Source organism: Choloepus didactylus, chromosome 3 (assembly GCF_015220235.1).
Source record: "Choloepus didactylus isolate mChoDid1 chromosome 3, mChoDid1.pri, whole genome shotgun sequence".
NCBI classification, from domain to species: domain Eukaryota; kingdom Metazoa; phylum Chordata; class Mammalia; order Pilosa; family Megalonychidae; genus Choloepus; species Choloepus didactylus.
Window position 1 is genome coordinate 21,204,886 of NC_051309.1, and position 25,211 is coordinate 21,230,096.

Consider the following 25,211-nt stretch of genomic DNA (forward strand, 5'->3'; position numbering starts at 1 on the left):
TTTTTTGCATTTGGGACACTTTTTAGGCATGCTCCTGCAAATGTAATACCTGTTAGGGGGATGCCCTCATGATTCTAATGATGCCAAATGGTTTTCTATCTACAGGGAAGCCTCATTATTATCAAATCTAAAATTCCAACATATTGTTCCATCTGCTGTTAAAGAAGGGAGCCAACATAAACCATTGAACTTCCTGCTGATGGGTATTAAATGCTGACCACAGGTACCCGTGGAACTCTTCTAGATTCACTTCAGTTTGTGCTTTTGCAAATCACAGCCACCATTCATTATTGACTAGGTTAAAATGAATATATACAATCCCACTGAATCATAGAACAAGTTTTTTATCATCAAGAAAGAACAGTTAATGATGGAAAGCTATTAAAAGAAGTTCTAAAATAGTGCAGTTTTTTTCATATATTTGTGGTTTATGTGAAGAACCATAATTGGATTTAAATGATCAGATGCACTTGTGTTTATTTTCTAGTGCCTTTTATTTATAACCTGCGTTTTTCAATCAATTTGCAGCTGTACATTTATTTGTGTAGCTTTTGTGCCATTATTTCTTTGGTTTTATATTTATCAAGGCTATGGGAATTTAAAGTGGTGCACGAACATTTGTGAATTCACTATTAATTATTTGTAAAAATGTATTTTATTATATTGAATGCTTGGAACAAATTTGTTTCCAGATTATTACAGCTTAAGAAGCTTTTTGTAAATGTGTAAATTCTCTTACAAGTATGTTGTTTGTTACAATTTGTTAAAACTACCTAAACTTTGTGTTAATTGTATTTAAGTAAATGTTATTTTTGTATTTCATAGCCTGAAAATACTGCTGTACACATGAAGATACTCAGAAATTAAAATCTTAAAGCTCTTATATGTATTCAGTGATTTTGTTGTGCTTGCTTGTTTATGTTTAGCCAATTAGTTGGTTTTTTATTTTAAAAAAAAACTTTCAAAACATGATTTATAGACATAGTTTTTAGAATTTTGTTACAGCTGAAGCTGACTCTGGATCATCTGTCAAGTGAGAAGTAGTGGAAGAGAAATAGAAAATGAGGTTACGACCTATCTGCTGGACAAGAAGAGAGGCTGGTAGAGACCTGAACAGTCACACCACTTCCACAGTGGACCAGTGCTTTTGAAGGGATGGAAATGAAGGACCATTTTTTATCTAGGAGCAGCAACATTATATCCCAGAAGCACTGGAGAACACCCATTCTGTGCTCCATCCCTCAAACACCTCTACTAACTTCTTGGCAATTCTCATTTCAGATACCCTCTCACAGCTGTAATTTGGAAGAATACAAGTAACTTCTGAAGAGTCATAGTTGAAGAAATGAGAAGATGTTTTTCAGAGCTCTTGCCCTTCCTGGTCCTTCTGTCTACACTCTTGCCTCTGCTCTCTACCCTCTCATCATGTCCTCATGACACACTAGCTAAGAGCTGCCTGCCCACTGGCCTTGCCTTTACTTTACTTCATTGCACTTAACACCAGCCAAAGACAAAGATCTAAGATCTAGAAAATGCCATAAGAAAAAAGTAATATTTTTAATGTAAAAATTAAAAAAGTTGTTAGAATAAAGACCTGTAACATAGACAGTAGAGTTATAAACATTTTACTTGCTTTTATTTTTCCTTTTTGAAATACAAAATGTGCACATTGAGTTTACACAAACACGCGATGGCAGATTTCAGTGTACATGTATTGTACTACTCTTAATTTCTACACTGGTGATGGCAGGGCAGCTTTCAACATCCTATCTCTACACCAGAATAGATATCTGATTTATTGTTGCAAAGACAGTTGCAAATTTTCTCCTACTGTAGCCTCTTGGTCTTGGTGATAGTTCTGCAAAACAGGGAAGATTTGTGTATCTTCAGTATTGTTGTGGCAACTTTATAGTATTGGCTTAAGATCATTAAACAGAATCTGAATTGTTGGAGTTGTATGATGAGCTAAATCATAAGCAATCCAGATGAGTTGTTCAGCATTTCTACTCATTTTCTACTAAATCTTGGTATTGTGGTTCTCAGTATAATAGATTGGAATCACTTCTGCTTTTAAAGTGAATTCTGCTTACTGTTTATTCTTATTAGGCTTTGGGTAGTCAAGGTTTCTTTGTCCTTCAGCTGCTTGTAATATAAACATGCCATGAGAAACTTGGAGAAAAGGTATGGAACAGGCCTTTAATGCTATTAAAGGATTCCTTGTTAAACCTTCCGTGTATTGGAGGACAGATAACCTGACCCTTTGCATATGCCTGTAAACACCCTTGCTTTATTTCATCCCTTCTTGGACTTCTGCTTAATGACACGATTGCAAACAGTCATCCTGTAAGATTGATCAAGTCCAAAATTATATATCTTATGTAGGCCTTGGCTGTAATATATATTATGAAAAATTAAGAGGTGCTTATTAAATAAGCTTTGTTAGACATATGCTGACATCTGGTGACAACTAATTTAATGTTATAAAAAAATGCCAGCTAAATTAACATCTTTAACAGAAGATGGCAAATCCATAGAAACTGGGACTGTGTATTTTTTTTTTTCAATTAAATTAATCTTGTTTACTTAAAGTATATAAATGGGTTACAGCATACAAACATGAAAATTAATTTCTGGAAATGAAATGTGGATGTCAGTATTTTAGAAAATCATTTAAAATCCTGGGGCTGAATTCGTACAAATGAGTAGCAAAAAACACAGCTATTTTAAAATCACCTTGATATGTGAAAGCCTCAATAATCTCATAGCTGAAGAATCAATAAAACTATATGCCAGGTTCTATTTCTTTTGAATATTCACAGGACATGAAATGACTTTTAGAACATCCCATGAATTCAGTGGCATTTTGAAAAGGATGGAGATTTATAATTGGAAAACTCTTTTGAGGATTGCTTTATATTAAAACAAAGCTTGTTTGCATAATATGCCTCAGTATAAAGCTGAGCAATCTATGCTAAAAGTGGTAGCTCCAACTTTAAGTGTGGTAGTGTAGTTTCTGTTCAGTCGAGGATCTATTTGACAAATTAAATCACATTTTCAAAGAGCTGCATGGAGCGCATTATGTTTTCATCCTGTAAGGGAAAAACAGAGGGATTAAATTCAGCATAACTGCAAAAAGTACACTATTTTGCCCTTAAGTACTGCCTTCCTCCCACCAACCAACTATGCCACATGCTCAGATACAAAATGTTTGCAAATGAAAATACTATGCTACCCATTTTCCACATAGATAACTGTAGAGAGTCCATTTTATGTTTTGTTGAGTCTACCAGACTTTAAATGTTTTATTTAAATGTTACATGGTGATATTAAAGAATATTTCTCAAATCATATTGCCAGAGTGGAAACCAGAGAGATGCAGGATTTGTTGGGAAAAACCATTGCCCAGTGTCTGTTCAGTTTGGCATATTCCTTAGAAACGATGAAAGTGAACCAGCTTTGGGAATTATAGGGGCACTTGGTGATTTATGTGAATGGCACCTAGTGAACTGTATAGTAGTAGTAAATGGTAGCCAAACTAATAGTGGCTTCCACTTGTAGAAACCAAGGAACAACATCATGATTAAGCACTTTGATGTCAACAGGTTAATTCAGAGACCACCTCATCAAAATACAAGTTGAGAAACAAGCAGTCATCAGGAAAGGTGAAGAAAAACAGTAAAAATATAGAGAAACGCCAAAGCAGCAGCAAGCTTCTTTGTCTCCATAACTATTTTAAAAGCTCTTTCCTTGTGGTTCTATCCACACAAGACGTGAAATATTTCTACATAAGGTATACTGGTCTCCCACCAGGTGATGGGGGAACCTCCCAGATTTCTCTAAAATAATTTTGTCCTCTTTGTGATTGAAGAACATTATTGGGTAAAGCTGAGAAGCTATTTCTTGTTTACATAAACAAAAGGAAAGGTGTTTCTCTTAGAAGTCAGATATAAGCTTGGCCTCTGATGCATACTTGGCTGTACTGGAATTCTAATTCTATGGAAGTAGAGATAATTTGCATGTTATAGGCTAACTCTGAGGAAAGAGCAATTCAAGTATCGTGTTTTGTCCTCAGTGATGAATACTGTCTACAGGATATAGGGAATGAAAAACAGTGCATGTGCAACTTTTGTATCTCTGCGACTTCGCGCATTGCCTGCTGCAGAGTCAGAATCAGCACTCTGTAAATGTTGATTGATTGACTGCCGGTATTGGTGCACATTTTCAGAGCGATAGGCTTATCTCAGCTATGCAGAAGTGGTAAGTTTAGGCATACGAGCTTTATATTTTGCACTGACGCTCAGTTCATGTTGGCTTACTGGCAGTGCTCACATCAGAGTGGCTAGCTGTTATGAAAGCAAAAGGGATAGATCCTTTACTGTCATTACTTACTTTTTGGCAACTTTCGATGAACTCATCTATGGTAACCACCCCATCTTTATTTTTGTCCATTTTCTATTCAGGAAGAAAAATAACATCTTATTCAGATGTGTACCTCGATAATACACTCACACTTAAAACAAATGAGCTGCAGTGGATGCTAAGAAAGCCTGCCTGCTTGTTTTGTGGGGGGCGGAACTTCTTCAAAGCATGAACTAGTAATTTTTTTAGAGATAATCATGTTGTACTACTTTTAGGCTGTTCCCTTCTGCAATATAATGTGAAAATCTAGTCACCCTGCACTAGGTAAATTCCTGCATCTACAGCCTTCTAGCTGTGAAAGTTCAGGCAATTTGATGAATCTTTTGGAGCCTTGGTTTTCTCATCTGTAAAGTGAGGATTTATAACCTCAGGGTTCTCGTGAGAATTATATGGATTTTTTTAAAAAGCATATGAAAAATGAATTGCTTAGTGTTCTGTTTAGGATTCAGTGAGTGCTCAATAAGCATAGCTATCAGTATTATTTATAAATTCAAAGCTGTAATTATTAATTAGTAGAATCATAAATTTTTTCATCCTTTTGTCCATTTTAATAACATTCTTTGCAGTGTTGTGAATCATCATGATGCTTTGCAAACTTGAAGAAGCTTTGCTCTTAATTTCATCCCTCCATAACTTCTATTTTCATTCCTACCTGGAAAAATGTTTCCACGTGTTGTCTAGGAGCATCTTCTTTGAGGACAGGATATGTGCATTTACCCATCATATCATATATTGCTTTCATTATATCAAGCATTTCCTGGAAAGTAAAGGGCACTCACATGAGGCTTCATGTAATGTGTGAAGAAACTACGCCAAGAAGCTTTAAGAGATTTTTCCCACTCAATTTCAGATGTTCAGTTTTTCATTGATTCTTTTTAGGCGCTTTTCGGTTGTGCCAGAGAAAAAGCCAACAGCATTATGTATTAAATGCAGCAGAATCACAGTAATATAGCTACCGATTCTCATCTTGGTTTCAAAATGAAGCAAATTTTCATCTCTCTGACATAGGAAAGGAATATTCTGGTTTATCAAATATTTGGGTCACAATAGACCAGACAGATTACCTTTGTTTCATTGAGTTATTATCTTATATATTGAATTATCAATTTCTATTTAGTAATAATAAAATAATCTCCACACCATGGGATTTATACCAAAGCTTGTTGAAGTTCTGGTAAGTTAGAGCTCATGAGAATTTTGATTGCCATTTTCCATCTATGGTTTTAACCCAAGAACTCATGCATGTAGACTGGCCAGGAGAGTTTAACCCTTCTGTTGAGCACCTTGACATTTCATTATTATTATGTTTTGGTAAAACAAAATCTAGTTTTTTTCCTTGTCATTTTCCTTCTTATGAGAGTAAAGAAAAATATAAGTATCTGGTTACTTAGACCTGCAGATATATTGTTTCATAGTTGTTTCCTTCATATTAATGTTTCCTATATAAAAAGCCTCTGAATTAGGTTGATAATACAGTTGAAACATACATTTTCTTTTGAGAATATTCTATTTTAAATGGTAAGTTGATGTTTTAAGGATAGATAAGTAATGAGAAATTTGTTAGACATAGGGCAGAATTCATGGAATGTGTTACATATAACATAAGTAGTAAGTAGAGTATGTTTATGTTAAACATAGAAAGGGAAATAAAGGGATGGAAGTATCAAAAGTTACCTAATATTCCGGAGGCACTTGGATAGTAAATGTTCCTCACATACTAAATATACAAGAGGCACTGAATATTCAGGATATGCTAAATATACACAAGTGTTTAATATTCATGAGGTCTTAAATCTGCCAACTATTGGTGACATTCATTCTGGCCTGATGAGCCCTCTGGTAAATAAACAAAACCCATGGCTATTAATCAGGTAATTGCCAAGCTATAGCCATAACCAGACATGCTTGCCCACTGTGTCTCTCTGATAGAGCAAGTGTATGCCATTGGTACAGGACTTCTTTTGTCTGGGATCCGTTGCCCAAAACTGAATTCTGGGGAAGCCTGGTGAGGCAGAGAGAAAGACCAGGACATGAACATCGGGTACCTCAGGTAGTGTGTCCTTCAGTCCTGCTTGCACCCTATCCGAAGTGTGTCAACTTATCCCATCTCTTTCCTCTTGCTTCTTGTTCTGTTTTAAATTGGTTTAATAAACCATGTGTTTCAAGCATCTTAATCTGGTCTAAGATTTTTTTTTTTTTTATGACCTCATGGATAGCCTGCTTTTAAGTGTATTTGGAAGCCCCACCATCGCATCAAAGTAATTTCCCACACAAACATGGGTCAACTCACCAACCATCTGATTGTAATGATGTTTCTGGTTCCATATGGACAACATTACATGGGGATAAAAGGATTCAGGCCAAATACTCTAATGTTGTTTGGATCCATTTTTTTATGTGGTTCCACAAACCAGTTTTTCTCCATTTCCAATATTTATTCAAATGCCATTAGGAAACAAGGGTCATCCTTATATGTTGTTATATATTTGTTTTGGAAATTCACCATAAACTATTCCTATCCATTCTAAACTTTTGTTAAAATACTTCTCTCCTTCCCATTATATAAAATATTTTGGAATTCATAAAAAAAACAATTTAAATCATAATTCATAAATTACAATTGTTTAATATTTTGAAGGTAAAAAATGAAAATGGTCCAAAGAAGCTGTGTTGGGAAGGCATTTCTTACTTCTTTAGTGATGTAGCCATCTTTATTTATGTCATACAAATTAAATGCCCAGTTGAGTTTTTCTTGTACTGTCCCCCGGAGCAAAATGGAAAGACCCTTGATGAAATCCTAAAATGAAATAAAAGTACAATTTGAAATGGCATTTCTAAAAAGGTAAAATACACACTGATAGAATAATCTCTGAAATGATGGAAGCAAAAGTTACAACCTTCTGGATATTGAACTGTTTATTTAGCAAAATGATTAATGTGTTCTTGGATCAACTGTTTCTCAGAGTCCTTTGTGGACATAAACCAGCCCTTATGCCTCTATTTACCCCTTAGCCTTGACATTCTCATCTTCTAATGGGAAACTGACTTAAATCAACTGTGGGTCTGGAAATTGTATCAGGATGGACACCCACAGCAAGATGCTTGTGTTTAGTTGATAATGGCTTTTCCACTGAAAGATCATGTAATTCACAGAAAAGAATCTATTATCACTATAAGTTTAAATTACAAACATCCATAACACACTTCCCATGAAAAATATCTGTGAACAAATGTGGGCTGCTCCTAAGAGTGAGACCAAATGTAGCCTTTTCTTAGACATTGAGTTTTAATTGCATAAGGGCAGTCACTACACAGGCATGGAGCCTGGAAGCCAGAAAGCCTGGACTTGAATTCTAGCTTTGCCATTTGATAGCCTTGTGTCCTCAGACAATCTAAAATTCTTTTGCCTCGATTTTCATATCTGTAAAATGGAGAAAGCAATGGTATCTAACTCAAAATTTTTATGAAGATTAAAAGAATTAATCTGCTTATAGCAGTACCTGGCCAGAGTATTTGCTATGTGAGTATTAAATACATGGAACCCTCAGACAGTATCATGGTTAGGCTGGTTTGCGTGCATTGCAGGTGTGCCAGATGAACTTGATCAAACTTATATATCTTTGTTTTCATGTAGAGCAGGGTTAACGCGGTAAATTTTGAGCTCATACAGAGTTGATAACCCAATCTTAGGAAAGAATGAAGAGAGCAGATGGGAAATCCAGAAGTGGCTTCCTGGGTAGATTCACACTGTCCCTCTATGTTTCTATAGTCAATCATTTTAACTGTTTTCTTATCTCAGTTTTTTTAATTTTTTTAAAAACTAACCAACCTATTCATACAGTTCAAAATTTAAAATTGTGAAAGATATTTGATGAAAAAAAATTCTTCTCATTCTGGATCTCATCTATCCAGTTTCCTTCCCCATAGACAACTGGCATTAGTCATTTCTTGTACTTCCTTCCAAATAACATTTTGCTTATACAAGTATAACACATATATATGTGTGTATACTCTTAGGCAAATGAGAGTCTAATAGGCTGTTCTGTACTTTTACTTTTTTCACTTAACAATAAATCTTGAGAATAATATCATTCTTTTCCATAATTGCATGCTCTCTATGAATGTACAATAATTTATTGAACCAGTCTCCCACTGATGTGTATTTAAAAATTTCCAAACTTTTCTCATTAGGAACGATGCTACAAAGAATTACTCCATACATACATTACTTATATGTGCATCTGTAGGATAAATTCCTAGAAATGGTATTTTTAGAAGTGAAAAGGATTTGAACTTTTGTAATTTTTTTAGATATTTTCAAATTGCCCCCCAAATTCCCTCTCAAAATCTGTATAAGGATATTGTACTTTGCCAGTGCTCTATGGTATGAAACTTTTGACCTCTGCCAAACTTACAAATATTTCTCAAATTACTTGAATTTGTCTTTATTTTATTAATAGATTTGAGCATTTTTCAAATGTTTAAGAGCCATTCTGATGTCTTTTCTTCTAGGATAGTTCCTTTTCTCAGAGTTCAGTTGGTTTGTAGGTCTTGCTATTATTGATTTTTAGAAACTATTCACATAAGAGTGAAATTAGCCTTGTCTGTGATAGGCCTGCAAGCATTATTTCCAGTTTGCAATTAAAAGAATTCTGCATGGCTATTTTTGTAAAGCAGACATATTTTTAAATGTTTATATTGTAGAATTTGTCATTTTTTTGCTTTACAACTTCTGGTTTATGTCATTTTCAAAGGATCTTCTCTATGCTGATGTTATAAAAGGATTATCCCATATTTTTTTCTAGTACTTTTAAGATTTACTCTTTTACGTATAATTCTTTGTTCTATTTGGAATTTATTCAACCATTTATAGATAGTTATCTGGCTTTCCCAACATTACTATATATCCCATTTATTTTTACCAACTGATTTGACATGTTAAATTTATCTTTGATACTTTCATACATTTGTTTATATTTCTGGACTTTCTGTTTTGTTTTATTTGTGTATCTGTTTATCTATCACATTGTTTCAATTATTAAAGCATTTTAATATGATTGACCTCCATTAGGACTGCTTCTCCCTCATTGCTCTTATTTTTCATATATTTTGTCTATTTTTCCATATTTTAATTGTCTATAGGACTTTTGAATCATCTTGTCTAAAATAAAAAAAAATAAAAGTCTTTTTGGGTGTTTCTGGAGTTCAAGGTAAACTTACAGATCCACTTCAGCAGATCAAACAACTCTGTGATGACTTAACTTCCTATTCAAGACTTCAGGTTGCTTTTTCCTTTTCCAAGATGTCTTTTTATTACTCAGTGTATTAGTTCCTATTGCTGCTATAACAAATTACCACAAACTTAGTGGCTAAAATAACACAGATCTATTATCTTATAGTTTTGGGGATCAGAAGTTGGAAATAGTTTTCACTTAGCCAAAATCAAGGCATCAAAGGGCTGCATTGCAAGATGGTGGCATAGGGAGGTGTGGAATTTAGTTAGTCCCCTAGAGCATCTAATAAATAGTCAGGAACAACTAGAAAATAGTCTGGAATAATGGATGGGGGACACCTGTGATCAGACAACATCCTACACCAGTCAGAAATGGGTGGGATGGCTGAGATCACAGCATAAAATTTTAAGTAAAACTCCCCAAACTGGAGCTGGCACCTCTCCCCCACCAGCAAGGCAGGCTGAGTTGTAAAACTTCGCCGGGGGAGAAAGAAGCATTCCCTGCTGGCAGCAAGGGAATGTAGCTCAAACAAGCTCCAATTGTGGCTTTAATTAACAAATTTGGACTACTGAATACATGTTATGCACACAGATAAACCTGGAGCAAGCAGTAAAGGAACCCAGAGATTTAACCTGGCAGAGAGGAGGTGGGGCTGATGGAAAAAAAATAAATCAGAGGCTCTGGAGTCTTCTGGGCTCAGAACACTGGAAAAGGACCTGTGTCCTAAGAAAAGGAGTTCTTGTCTGGTGAATGGAGGGCTGGGGACTGGCTCTGAAAAGGGGACTTGCTTTTTCCCTTTGTTTTTTCTCTCTCATTCTAAGTGGCTCATTAGAGAAAGCCTCAGGCATTTTCAATTTTCAGCACTGACCCAGGCAAAGGTGGAGTAAAGATAGAAGTTAAAGGAAAAACTCAAGTGTAGGAGACAACTCTCTAAAGGGCTTATCTTCCCTAAGAAAAGGGTGGAGTGGGGCCAAGCTCAAGTGGCAGCCCTCCCTCAGAGAACAGACCCTAAGGCCTGGTGGTTGTGGTGGTGGTGGGGGACAGAAAAAGCTTCAGCTTGGCTTCTGTCACCCTTGGTCTCTGGTCCTGAGAGGGTCCATGGAGAATTAAATACACTGCACCTCTTAATGCTGGTGGGGAGCTGTGGGCTGACAAGTGCCACCTGCTGGGCAGGATAGGAAAAGCACAGAGTCTAGAAGCTTCACAGGAAAGTCTGACAATCTTCTGGGTCTCACCCTTAGGGAAACCTGATACTGAATACAGCCTCCTCCTGAGACCTGGGCAAGTCTGGTCTGGCAAAATGTGACTGGAGTAATCAAGGAAATCAGATGCCTAGACAACAGAAAATTGCAGATCAGACTAGGAAGAGCAAAGATACGGCCAAGTCAAAGGAACAAACTTGCACTTCAACTGAGGTATAGGAATTGAAACAGCTGATTATTAACCAAAAAAATCTCCTAAATCAATTAAAAAATCAAATCAATGAATTGAGGGAAGATATGTCAAAAGAGATGAAGGACATAAGGAAGACATTGGGCAAACACAAGGAAGAATTTGAAAGTTTGAAAAAACAATTGGTGGAACTTATGGGAATGAAAGGCACAATAGATAAGATGAAAAACACAGTGGAGACATACAACAGCAGATTTGAAGAGGCAGAAGAAAGGATTCATGAACTGGAGAACTGGACATCTGAAATTCTACACACAAAAGAACAGATAGGGGAAAGAATGGAAAATATGAGCAGGGTCTCAGGGAACTAAATGACAACATTAAGCACAGGACTGTATATGTCATGGGTGTCCCAGAAGGAGAAGAGGAGGGAAAAGGGGCAGAAAGAATAATGGAGGAAATAATTACTGAGAATTTCCCTTCTGTTATGAAAGACATAAAATTACAGATCCAAGAAGTACAATGTACCCCAAATAGAATAGATGTAAGTAGACCAACTCTAAGACACTTAATAATCATATTATCAAATGTCAAAGACAAAGAGGGAATTCCTAAAGTGGCAAGAGAAAAGTGATCCATCACGTACAAGAGAAGCTCTATAAGACCATGTGTGGATTTCTCAGTAGAAACCATGAAGGCAAGAAGGCAATGGTATGATACATTTAACATACTGAAAGAGAAAAACTGTCAACAAATAATTCTATTACCAGCAAAACTGTCCTTCAAAAATGAGGGAGAGTTTAAAATATTGTCAGACAAACAGACACAGAGAGTTTGTGAACAAGATGCCTGCTCTACAAGAAATACTAAAGGGAGCAATGCAGGAAGATAGGAAGAGAGAGGAGAGGGAAGTCTGGAGAAAAGTGTAGAAATGAAGACTATCAGTAAGGGTTAAAAGACAGAGACAGGGGAGGCGGGGCAAGATGGCAGACTGGTGAGCTGTATGTTTTAGTTACTCCTCCAGGAAAGTAGGTAAAAAGCCAGGAACTGTGTGGACTGGACACCACAGAGCAATCTGTCTTTGGGCATACTTCATACAACACTCATGAAAACGTGGAACTGCTGAGATCAGCGAAATCTGTAAGTTTTTGCGGCCAGGGGACCCGCGCCCCTCCCTGCCAGGCTCAGTCCCGGGGGAGGAGGGGCTGTCAGCTCCGGGAAGGAGAAGGGAGAATTGCAGTGGCTGCTCTTATCGGAAACTCATTCTACTGATTCAAACTCCAACCATAGATAGACTGAGACCAGACACCAGAGACTCTGAGAGCAGCCAGCCCAGCAGAGAGGAGACAGGCATAGAAAAAAAACAACACGAAAAACTCCAAAATAAAAGCAGAGGATTTTTGGAGTTCTGGTGAACACAGAAAGGGGAAGGGCGGAGATCAGGCCTTGAGGCGCATATGCAAATCCCAAAGCAAAGCTGATCTCTCTGCCCTGTGCACCTTTCCTTAATGGCCCTGGTTGCTTTGTCTATTAGCATTTCAATAACCCATTAGATCTCTGAGGAGGGCCGTTTTTTTTTTTTTTTTTTTAAATCCTTTTTGCTTTTTCTAAAACAATTACTCTAAGAAGCTCAATACAGAAAGCTTCAAAGAATTGAAATTTGGGCACGTCAAGTCAAGAGCAGAACTAAGAGAGCTCTGAGACAAAAGGCAATAATCCAGTGGCTGAGAAAATTCACTAAACAACACAACTTCCCAAGAAAAGGGGGGTGTCCGCTCACAGCCACCATCCTGGTGGACAGGAAACACTCCTGCCCATCGCCAGCCCCATAGCCCAGAGCTGCCCCAGACAACCCAGTGTGACGGAAGTGCTTCAAATAACAGGCACACACCACAAAACTGGGCGTGGACATTAGCCTTCCCTGCAACCTCAGCTGAATGTCCCAGAGCTGGGAAGGGGGAGCAGTGTGAATTAACAGAGCCCCATTCAGCCATCATTTGAGCAGACTGGGAGCCTCCCAACACAGCCCAGCAGCCCAGAACTGCCCTGGGGGGACGGCACTCACCTGTGACATAGCACAGTCATCCCTCAACAGAGGACCCGGGGTGCACAGCCTGGAAGAGGGGCCCACTTGCAAGTCTCAGGAGCCATACGCCAATACCAAAGACTTGTGGGTCAGTGGCAGAGACAAACTGTGGCAGGACTGAACTGAAGGATTAGACTATTGCAGCAGCTTTAAAACTCTAGGATCATCAGGGAGATTTGATTGTTAGGGCCACCCCCCCTCCCCGACTGCCCAGAAACACGCCCCACATACAGGGCAGGCAACACCAACTACACACGCAAGCTTGGTACACCAATTGGGCCCCACAAGACTCACTCCCCCACTCACCAAAAAGGCTAAGCAGGGGAGATCTGGCTTGTGGAGAACAGGTGGCTCGTGGACGCCACCTGCTGGTTAGTTAGAGAAAGTGTACTCCACGAAGCTGTAGATCTGATAAATTAGAGATAAGGACTTCAACTGGTCTACAAACCCTAAAAGAACCCTATCAAGTTCAGCAAATGCCACGAGGCCAAAAACAACAGAAAATTATAAAGCATATGAAAAAACCAGACGATATGGATAACCCAAGCCCAAGCACCCACATCAAAAGACCAGAAGAGACACAGCACCTAGAGCAGCTACTCAAAGAACTAAAGATGAACAATGAGACCATAGTACGGGATATGAAGGAAATCAAGAAGACCCTAGAAGAGCATAAAGAAGACATTGCAAGACTAAATAAAAAAATGGATGATCTTATGGAAATTAAAGAAACTGTTGACCAAATTAAAAAGATTCTGGACACTCATAGTACAAGACTAGAGGAAGTTGAACAACGAATCAGTGACCTGGAAGATGACAGAATGGAAAATGAAAGCATAAAAGAAAGAATGGGGAAAAAAATTGAAAAACTCGAAATGGACCTCAGGGATATGATAGATAATATGAAACGTCCGAATATAAGACTCATTGGTGTCCCAGAAGGGGAAGAAAAGGGTAAAGGTCTAGGAAGGGTATTCAAAGAAATTGTTGGGGAAAACTTCCCAAATCTTCTAAACAACATAAATACACAAATCATAAATGCTCAGCGAACTCCAAATAGAATAAATCCAAAAAAACCCACTCCGAGACATATACTGATCACACTGTCAAACATAGAAGAGAAGGAGCAAGTTCTGAAAGCAGCAAGAGAAAAGCAATTCACCACATACAAAGGAAACAGCATAAGACTAAGTAGTGACTACTCAGCAGCCACCATGGAGGCGAGAAGGCAGTGGCACGATATATTTAAAATTCTGAGTGAGAGGAATTTCCAGCCAAGAATACTTTATCCAGCAAAGCTCTCCTTCAAATTTGAGGGAGAGCTTAAATTTTTCACAGACAAAGAAATGCTGAGAGAATTTGCTAACAAGAGACCTGCCCTACTGGAGATACTAAAGGGAGCCCTACAGACAGAGAAACAAAGACAGGACAGAGAGACTTGGAGAAAGGTTCAGTACTAAAGAGATTCGGTATGGGTACAATAAAGGATATTAATAGAGAGAGGGAAAAATATGGCAAACATAATCCAAAGGATAAGATGGCCGATTCAAGAAATGCCTTCACGGTTTTAACGTTGAATGTAAATGGATTAAACTCCCCAATTAAAAGATATAGATTCGCAGAATGGATCAAAAAAAATGAACCATCAATATGTTGCATACAAGAGACTCATCTTAGACACAGGGACACAAAGAAACTGAAAGTGAAAGGATGGAAAAAAATATTTCATGCAAGCTACAGCCAAAAGAAAGCAGGTGTAGCAATATTAATCTCAGATAAAATAGACTTCAAATGCAGGGATGTTTTGAGAGACAAAGAAGGCCACTACATACTAATAAAAGGGGCAATTCAGCAAGAAGAAATAACAATCGTAAATGTCTATGCACCCAATCAAGGTGCCACAAAATACATGAGAGAAACATTGGCAAAACTAAAGGAAGCAATTGATGTTTCCACAATAATTGTGGGAGACTTCAACACATCACTCTCTCCTATAGATAGATCAACCAGACAGAAGACCAATAAGGAAATTGAAAACCTAAACAATCTGATAAATGAATTAGATTTAACAGACATCTACAGGACATTACATCCCAAATCACCAGGATACACATACTTTTCTAGTGCTCACGGAACTTTCTCCAGAATAGATCATATGCTGGGACATAAAACAAGCCTCAATAAATTTAAAAAGATTGAAATTATTCAAAGCACATTCTCTGACCACAATGGAATACAATTAGAAGTCAATAACCATCAGAGACTTAGAAAATTCACAAATACCTGGAGGTTAAACAACACACTCCTAAACAATCAGTGGGTTAAAGAAGAAATAGCAAGAGAAATTGCTAAATATATAGAGACGAATGAAAATGAGAACACAACATACCAAAACCTATGGGATGCAGCAAAAGCAGTGCTAAGGGGGAAATTTATAGCACTAAACGCATATATTAAAAAGGAAGAAAGAGCCAAAATCAAAGAACTAATGGATCAACTGAAGAAGCTAGAAAATGAACAGCAAACCAATCCTAAACCAAGTACAAGAAAAGAAATAACAAGGATTAAAGCAGAAATAAATGACATAGAGAACAAAAAACAATAGAGAAGATAAATATCACCAAAAGTTGGTTCTTTGAGAAGATCAACAAGATTGACAAGCCCCTAGCTAGACTGACAAAATCAAAAAGAGAGAAAACCCATATAAACAAAATAATGAATGAAAAAGGTGACATAACTGCAGATCCTGAAGAAATTAAAAAAATTATAAGAGGATATTATGAACAACTGTATGGCAACAAACTGGATAATGTAGAAGAAATGGACAATTTCCTGGAAACATATGAACAACCTAGACTGACCAGAGAAGAAATAGAAGACCTCAACCAACCCATCACAAGCAAAGAGATCCAATCAGTCATCAAAAATCTTCCCACAAATAAATGCCCAGGGCCAGATGGCTTCACAGGGGAATTCTACCAAACTTTCCAGAAAGAACTGACACCAATCTTACTCAAACTCTTTCAAAACATTGAAAAAAATGGAACACTACCTAACTCATTTTATGAAGCTAACATCAATCTAATACCAAAACCAGGCAAAGATGCTACAAAAAAGGAAAACTACCGGCCAATCTCCCTAATGAATATAGATGCAAAAATCCTCAACAAAATACTTGCAAATCGAATCCAAAGACACATTAAAAAAATCATACACCATGACCAAGTGGGGTTCATTCCAGGCATGCAAGGATGGTTCAACATAAGAAAAACAATCAATGTATTACAACACATTAAAAACTCGAAAGGGAAAAATCAATTGATCATCTCAATAGATGCTGAAAAAGCATTTGACAAAATCCAACATCCCTTTTTGATAAAAACACTTCAAAAGGTAGGAATTGAAGGAAACTTCCTCAACATGATAAAGAGCATATATGAAAAACCCACAGCCAGCATAGTACTCAATGGTGAGAGACTGAAAGCCTTCCCTCTAAGATCAGGAACAAGACAAGGATGCCCGCTGTCACCACTGTTATTCAACATTGTGCTGGAAGTGCTAGCCAGGGCAATCCGGCAAGAGAAAGAAATAAAAGGCATCCAAATTGGAGAAGAAGAAGTAAAACTGTCATTGTTTGCAGATGATATGATCTTATATCTAGAAAACCCTGAGAAATCAACGATACACCTACTAGAGCTAATAAACAAATTTAGCAAAGTAGCGGGATACAAGATTAATGCACATAAGTCAGTAATGTTTCTATATGCTAGAAATGAACAAACTGAAGAGACACTCAAGAAAAAGATACCATTTTCAATAGCAACTAAAAAAATCAAGTACCTAGGAATAAACTTAACCAAAGATGTAAAAGACCTATACAAAGAAAACTACATAACTCTACTAAAAGAAATAGAAGGGGACCTTAAAAGATGGAAAAATATTCCATGTTCATGGATAGGAAGGCTAAATGTCATTAAGATGCCAATTCTACCCAAACTCATCTACAGATTCAATGCAATCCCAATCAAAATTCCAACAACCTACTTTGCAGACTTGGAAAAGCTAGTTATCAAATTTATTTGGAAAGGGAAGATGCCTCGAATTGCTAAAGACACTCTAAAAAAGAAAAACGAAGTGGGAGGACTTACACTCCCTGACTTTGAAGCTTATTATAAAGCCACAGTTGCCAAAACAGCATGGTACTGGCACAAAGATAGACATATAGATCAATGGAATCGAATTGAGAATTCAGAGATAGACCCTCAGATCTATGGCCGACTGATCTTTGATAAGGCCCCCAAAGTCACCGAACTGAGCCATAATGGTCTTTTCAACAAATGGGGCTGGGAGAGTTGGATATCCATATCCAAAAGAATGAAAGAGGACCCCTACCTCACCCCCTACACAAAAATTAACTCAAAATGGACCAAAGATCTCAATATAAAAGAAAGTACCATAAAACTCCTAGAAGATAATGTAGGAAAACATCTTCAAGACCTTGTATTAGGAGGCCACTTCCTAGACTTTACACCCAAAGCACAAGCAACAAAAGAGAAAATAGATAAATGGGAACTCCTCAAGCTTAGAAGTTTCTGCACCTCAAAGGAATTTCTCAGAAAGGTAAAGAGGCAGCCAACTCAATGGGAAAAAATTTTTGGAAACCATGTATCTGACAAAAGACTGATATCTTGCATATACAAAGAAATCCTACAACTCAATGACAATAGTACAGACAGCCCAATTATAAAATGGGCAAAAGATATGAAAAGACAGTTCTCTGAAGAGGAAATACAAATGGCCAAGAAACACATGAAAAAATGTTCAGCTTCACTAGCTATTAGAGAGATGCAAATTAAGACCACAATGAGATACCATCTAACACCAGTTAGAATGGCTGCCATTAAACAAACAGGAAACTACAAATGCTGGAGGGGATGTGGAGAAATTGGAACTCTTATTCATTGTTGGTGGGACTGTATAATGGTTCAGCCACTCTGGAAGTCAGTCTGGCAGTTCCTTAGAAAACTAGATATAGAGCTACCATTCGATCCAGCGATTGCACTTCTCGGTATATACCCGGAAGATCGGAAAGCAGTGACACGAACAGATATCTGCACGCCAATGTTCATAGCAGCATTATTCACAATTGCCAAGAGATGGAAACAACCCAAATGTCCTTCAACAGATGAGTGGATAAATAAAATGTGGTATATACACACGATGGAATACTACGCGGCAGTAAGAAGGAACGATCTGGTGAAACATATGACAACATGGATGAACCTTGAAGACATAATGCTGAGCGAAATAAGCCAGGCACAAAAAGAGAAATATTATATGCTACCACTAATGTGAACTTTGAAAAATGTAAAACAAATGGTTTATAATGTAGAATGTAGGGGAACTAGCAGTAGAGAGCAATTAAGGAAGGGGGAACAATAATCCAAGAAGAACAGATAAGCTATTTAACGTTCTGGGGATGCCCAGAAATGACTATGGTCTGTTAATTTCTGATGGATGTAGTAGGAACAAGTTCACTGAAATGTTGCTATAGTATGTAACTTTCTTGGGGTAAAGTAGGAACATGTTGGAAGTTAAGCAGTTATCTTAGGTTAGTTGTCTTTTTCTTACTCCCTTGTTATGGTCTCTTTGAAATGTTCTTTTATTGTATGTTTGTTTTCTTTTTAACTTTTTTTTTCATACAGTTGATTTAAAAAAGAAGGGAAAGTTAAAAAAAAAAAAAAAAAGAAAAAAGACAAACAAGGAAAAAAAAAAAAAAAAGATGTAGTGCCCCCTTGAGGAGCCTGTGGAGAATGCAGGGGTATTCGCCTACCCCACCTCCATGGTTGCTAACATGACCACAGACATAGGGGACTGGTGGTTTGATGGGTTGAGCCCTCTACCATAAGTTTTACCCTTGGGAAGACGGTTGCTGCAAAGGAGAGGCTAGGCCTCCCTGTATTTGTGCCTAAGAGTCTCCTCCTGAATGCCTCTTTGTTGCCCAGATGTGACCCTCTCTCTCTGGCTAAGCCAACTTGAAAGGTGAAATCACTGCCCTCCCCCCTACGTGGGATCAGACACCCAGGGAAGTGAATCTCCCTGGCAACGTGGAATATGACTCCCGGGGAGGAATGTAGACCCGGCATCGTGGGATGGAGAACATCTTCTTGACCAAAAGGGGGATGTGAAAGGAAATGAAATAAGCTTCAGTGGCAGAGAGACTCCAAAACGAGCTGAGAGATCACTCTGGTGGGCACTCTTACTCACACTTTAGACAACCTTTTTTAGGTTCTAAAGAATTGGGGTAGCTGGTGGTGGATATCTGAAACTATTAAACTACAACCCAGAACCCATGAATCTCGAAGACAGTTGTATAAAAATGTAGCTTATGAGGGGTGACAGTGGGATTGGGAATGCCATAAGGACCAAACTCCACTTTGTCTAGTTTATGGATGGATGTGTAGAAAAGTAGGGGAAGCAAACAAACAGACAAAGGTACCCAGTGTTCTTTTTTACTTCAATTGCTCTTTTTCACTCTAATTATTATTCTTGTTATTTTTGTGTGTGTGCTAATGAAGGTGTCAGGGATTGATTTAGGTGATGAATGTACAACTATGTAATGGTACTGTAAACAATCGAAAGTACAATTTGTTTTGTATGACTGCGTGGTATGTGAATATATCTCAATAAAATGATGATTAAAAAAAAAAAAAAAAAGACAGAGACAGGAAAAAATAAAAATAAAAGATATGACATATAAAATCCAAAAGACAAAATTGTAGACAGTAGACATTATGTTGAGCGAAATTAGCCAGAAACAAAAGGATGGATACTGTATGTTCTCACTAATATGGACTTACATTGATGAGCAAAATTTGAGAGTTGAGAACAGAGGTTATCAGGAGACAGAAAGAGATTAGAGATTGGGCATTTGATGCTGAAGGAGTACAGAAGGTTCACAAGATTGTATAGGTCCAGAAATAGAATGGATAGCATAATAGAGTGTGATGGTAACACAATAAAGTAATTACTCTGAGCACAGATGAGTGTGAGTATGGTTGAAAGGCTAAGGGCATGTATTACACCAGAAGGAAAGATAGAAGATAATGACTCAGATTATATAACTTAGCAAAACCTAGAGTGGTCAATGATGGTGATTAAATGTACAAATATAAGAATGGTTTTAAATGAGGGAGAACAAATGAATGTCAACATTGCAAGGTATTGAACATAAGATGGTATAGGGGAAAAAATACTTAATGCAAACTAGAGTCCCTAGTTGATGGTAACATTGTAAGATGCTTCTATTAATTGTAACAAAAGCTAAATGTCTATAAAAGGGGGAAATAAGGGAGTCACATGGGGTTCTCAGTGGTGGTGAATTGTATTTTATTTTTATTTTTCTTCTATCTTTGGTATATTTATTCTTCATTTTTATTCTCCTTTTCCTCTCTATTTGGGGAAGAGATGGAAATGCCCTCACATAGATTGTGGTGATGAGTGCATAATTATGTGATTATACTTGGAATCATTGATTGTTTTCTTAGGGTGGATTGTATGGTGTGTGAATAAAACTGTTAAAAAAATAAACAGAGGAATACAAGTGCTTGAGAAAATGTGGAGAGAGGGATGTACCGATTCCTAACTGTGGGGTTACCATATGGTCCTGCAATCTCGTCACTGGGTATATACTTGGAAGAACTGAGAGCAGGGACGTGAGTGGATATTGCACACTGGTGTTAATGGCAGCCATATTCATGATTCACAATGGATGGAGGTGGCCTAAGGACACATCAAATGATAAATGGAATGGTGAACTGTGGTGTATACATAAAATGGAATACCGAGCAGTGGCAAGAAGAAATGAAGTTATGAGGTATACATCTAGGTGAATGGACCTTGAGTCCAGCATGTTGAGTGAAGTAAGCCAGATTCAAAAAGACAAACATTGTAACGCCTCACTAATGTGGACTAACTATAATGTGCAGACTCAGAATTGAATCTGAGAGCATAGGTTATCAGGGGAAGGCTTATGGTAAAGGTTCCTAGATTGTAAGCTCTTACAGCAGTCACATCTATTCATGAGTTGTAGTGCTTATCTCTAAATTCTGAGATGCTGAGCTGTTTGTGTATAACCTGGTCAGTCCCTGGAACTTCAGGTATCTGTGTGACACCTGAGTCTCAGAGCCAGAGTTCAGCAGCTATGAATGTCAGCATTACCTCATACAACATATGTTTAAAAAGCTGAAAAAGAGATCACACTTCAATTAGAGATATGAATCAAATGGACTTGTTTAGAACTAAGGTAAACCAGACTAAAGGGTAAGGGATGATAATGACTGTTTTAAAACCTCAACTTCTGTGTGAGACCAAAGGAGGAGATGTTTGTTTGGTGCAAAGTCTATACTTTCTGTAGCATGCTATATAATTTTACTTGTATGGTCAGTTTATTCAAACACCATAATTACATGGAGCCTTGAATAGGGGGTGAGAGCTGGTTGGTTTGTACAGGTTGGCATGAAACTGTGATATAGTCCAGAGTAATTTGGGCAGAGAGTAAGGAGTATTTGCAGGGCCCAGGGGAAAAATATGGAAACATTAAACTTCTCCACCTGGGGAATTCCTGATATTCTTACAAGCGCTGGGGACTACCATGATAGTAGGCCAAGTCCTCGATCTTGGGGCTTGTCCTCATGAAGCTTGTTACTGCAAAGGAGAGTCTAAAACTACTTATAATGGTGCCTAAGAGTAACCCCCAGAGAACCTCTTTTTTGGCCTCTCTCTCTAAGTCAACTTGGCAGGTAAACTCACTGCCCTCCCCCACCGCATGTGACATGACTCTCAGTGGTGTGGATCTCCCTGGCAACATGTGACATGACTGATGGGGTTGAGCCTGGAGCTCGCATTATGTGATCGAGAAAGCCTTCCTGGCTGAAAGGGGGAAGAGAAATTAAACAAAATAAAGTTTCAGTGGCTGAGAGATCTCAAATGGAGTCGAGAGGTCATTCTGGAGGTTATTCTTAGACATTATATGGATATCCCTTTTTAGATTTTACTGTACTGGAATAGTTAAAAGAAAATACCTGAAACTGTTGAACTGCAATCCAATATCCTTGATTCTTGAAGATGATTGCATAACTATATAGCTTATATGATGTGACTGTGTGATTGTGAAAACCTTGTGGCTCACACTCCCTTTATCCAGTGTATGGACAAATGAGTAGAAAAAAGGGGGACAAAAAGTAAATGAATAATAGGGGGGAAAAGGTGTATGAGTTGTTTTGGGTGTTCTTTTTACTTTTATTTTTATTTTAGTCTTATTTTTTGGAGTAATGAAAATGTTCAAAAATTGTGGTGATGAATGCACAACTATGTGATGTAGGTACTGTGAATGACTGTACAGTTTGTATGGTATATGAATATATCTCAATAAAATTGCATTAAGAAAAGGGCTGCACACTCCCTCTGTGGGTTCTAGGGGATAATCTGTTTCTTTGCCTTTTCCAGCTTCCAGAGGCCACTTACATTCCTCAGCTTGTGATCCCATCCTCTGTCTATGACTTCTATCATGATAAAGAAGTATATACCATTTGTATTTTATTTTTAAAATTATTTATTATTTATTTATGTATTTATGTATTTATTTATTTATTGAATTTTGCCAAATGTATGTTCATAATTTGTGGAGATGATTGTATGTTTTTTTTTCTCCTTAGAATTAGTAATATATTGAACCATAGTATTGATTTATTTTAATAGATTTCCTAATATTGCATCATCCTTGTACTTGTGGAATATTTTATTTTATTGAGGAGCCTTGCATTATAATTTAACAAGTGAAATTGAGCTATTGTTAGCTTTTGATCATTTTTTTGGCCCCAAATGTTCAAAAGCCAATGTGACGGTGTTATTGGTTTGAATCCTAATAAGATCAAACATTGGCATTTTGTATGTTTCAATCTAATACATAGTCAGTTAAATGATGTCACAGTGAATTTTCAGTGATATGGGAAAATGCGACAACTAGGACATGGGCAGCATGGACACATTCTTTGGGACTGATTCCCAAGGATATTTATGGATGAAGGCTAGGAATGAGAACCCTGATGGTGAGACTGTTGGATTCTACAGAAATTAGTCACGAAGATGGTAGAATGCAAGCTCAATGATGACAAGGATTTTTTTCTCATTTGTTCACTCCTTTATCCTCAGCATCTAGAAGTGTGTTTGACACAAACTAGGTGCTTGTGGTAGACTGAATCAGGTACTTCAACAAATGACATGTTCTTAATCTGTGTTTCTGTGGATGTGAACCCATTTGTGAACAGGACCCTTGGAATGTGTGTCATTGGTTCAAGTGTGGACTCATGCATGGGATCTTCTAAGATTCTACTTAGGTGTGACATAAATGAACCAGAGAGGGCCATAATTTGTATCACTGGAGTCCATTGTGAGCAGAAGAAATTTATACACAGTCAGAGAAGGCCACAGGAAGAAGCTGGAAGTCTAGAGAAACTGGAAGAGCAGACACAAGGGGAGAGAGAGAGAGAGAGAGAGAGAGAGAGAGAACCATGTGATGGAGAGAGAAATGCAAGTCAAGGAGCCCCAAGGATTGCAGCAAGCCAGCACCAGAACACAACAGACTTTGGGGAGAAACCATGGCCTTGCCCACATCTTGATTTTGGACTTCTGACCTCCCAAACTGTAAGACAGCAAATGCTTGTTGTTCAGGCCAGTTCATTGTGTGGTATTTTTCATAGCAGCTTGGCAGACTAAGACAGTGCTCAATAAATATTTGTTAAATGAGTGAATGAAATGGAAAGATATCTGAAGCTACCTTTCACCTTGGTTCCAATACTGGAAGAACCCTCTGGAATGGTCAATAAGCAAAGATAACAGATTTAACAGATTATGTATACAAGAAGGAAATATGTGAGTGAGTGTGTGTGTGTATGTGTGTGTATGAGAGAGAAAATTGAGTAAATGAGGTAAAAGATAAATGATTAATAAACCTAATAAAATCAATACCTATTGATGATATTGCCTAAATATTTTGTCCCTAATGTCTGACATTACGAAAGAAAATAGTTACTTATTTTAAATATGTGACTCATCCTAGAAAGACAGTGTTCCCATAACTATACCTGATATTTTAGGAGAAAAACATTTTTTCTCATCATTGTGAATGAAAAAGGGATTAATTTGGGGGTTTATAATGCCTCCACTGTGCAACTCCAGCATGTGCTGCTCACATTTTATTCTATGTGAATAAGATTGCTTAGGAACAGCATTTTCTTGACATTCTGAACTTTGGTGGCTTTGATGTCAAAGTCATCAGTTACCTGTGCTTAAACAGGTACAGCTCTTCCACAATTGTTCTAAATGACAAATATGTTGTAACCTGGCCTCAATGATTCAAGTAAACATCCTGTTAGGGAAATGCTCGAAGGTGTGCGGTCCTGATAGTGCTAATGTTTGATTGAAGGTAACTGTTGAGATGGTCATAAAGGTTCAGGATTGATTGTGCTGCCCAGCAATTATGTCAGTAATCAGGGACTTTTGTGGAGGGGATAGATTACTGAATGGCAATTGTGAAGTTGGTGATAACACTCAGCAATCAAATCACGGAAGGCCATTTTAGAGGTTATTTAGTAAATGCTGTGATTTAGTGTCTCGCTTCTAGGAGGCAATCTACTGTGAGGGTTAAGACTAGGGTCAGAAAACTTTGGTCCAGGGGCTAAATACGGTCCACCACTTATTTCTGGAAATAAAGTTTTATTGGAATACAACCACACCCATTTATTTACAAATCGTCTATGGCCACTTTTTACACTACAACGTCAGAGTTAGCAGATGTAACAAGATTGTATGGCTTGCTAAGATAAAAATATGTATTATCCGGCTCTTTGTAGAGAAGTTTGCTGGCACCTGGTTAATAATATGGGTTTTAGAGACAGGTAGAGCTGGAGTTCAATTCTAGTTCTGCCATTTATTCAACTGAGTGACTTTGGCATCAGTTACTTAATATCTCTAGAGTTTCGGTTCTTTATCTCTAATATTCTGTGGCTAAAAATGCAGGT

At 37.5% G+C, this 25,211-nt stretch overlaps 2 protein-coding genes across 10 annotated transcripts in view; one reads left to right on the forward strand and one right to left on the reverse strand.

The window, feature by feature from the left end:
• PACRGL (parkin coregulated like) overlaps window positions 1–6,579 on the forward strand; it is a 47,007-nt gene extending 40,428 nt beyond the window's left edge. Inside the window, exon 10 of one of the 3 annotated variants that reach the window (XM_037829503.1) lies at window positions 106–6,576. In XM_037829503.1, the coding sequence (XP_037685431.1) occupies window positions 106–162 (57 nt within the window). In that variant the 3' untranslated portion in view covers window positions 163–6,576. Of the gene's footprint in view, window positions 1–105 lie in introns of all 3 variants that reach the window. The other 2 variants (XM_037829504.1, XM_037829502.1) reach the window with 2 other exon arrangements.
• KCNIP4 (potassium voltage-gated channel interacting protein 4) overlaps window positions 3,010–25,211 on the reverse strand; it is a 1,211,769-nt gene continuing 1,189,567 nt past the window's right edge. For all 7 annotated transcript variants that reach the window (XM_037829499.1, XM_037829495.1, XM_037829498.1 and 4 more), the window contains 4 exons: window positions 7,109–7,216; window positions 5,072–5,176; window positions 4,390–4,452; window positions 3,010–3,089 (listed from right to left, as the gene is read on the reverse strand). In XM_037829499.1, the coding sequence (XP_037685427.1) occupies window positions 3,042–3,089; window positions 4,390–4,452; window positions 5,072–5,176; window positions 7,109–7,216 (324 nt within the window). In that variant the 3' untranslated portion in view covers window positions 3,010–3,041. The remainder of the gene's footprint in view (window positions 3,090–4,389; window positions 4,453–5,071; window positions 5,177–7,108; window positions 7,217–25,211) is intronic.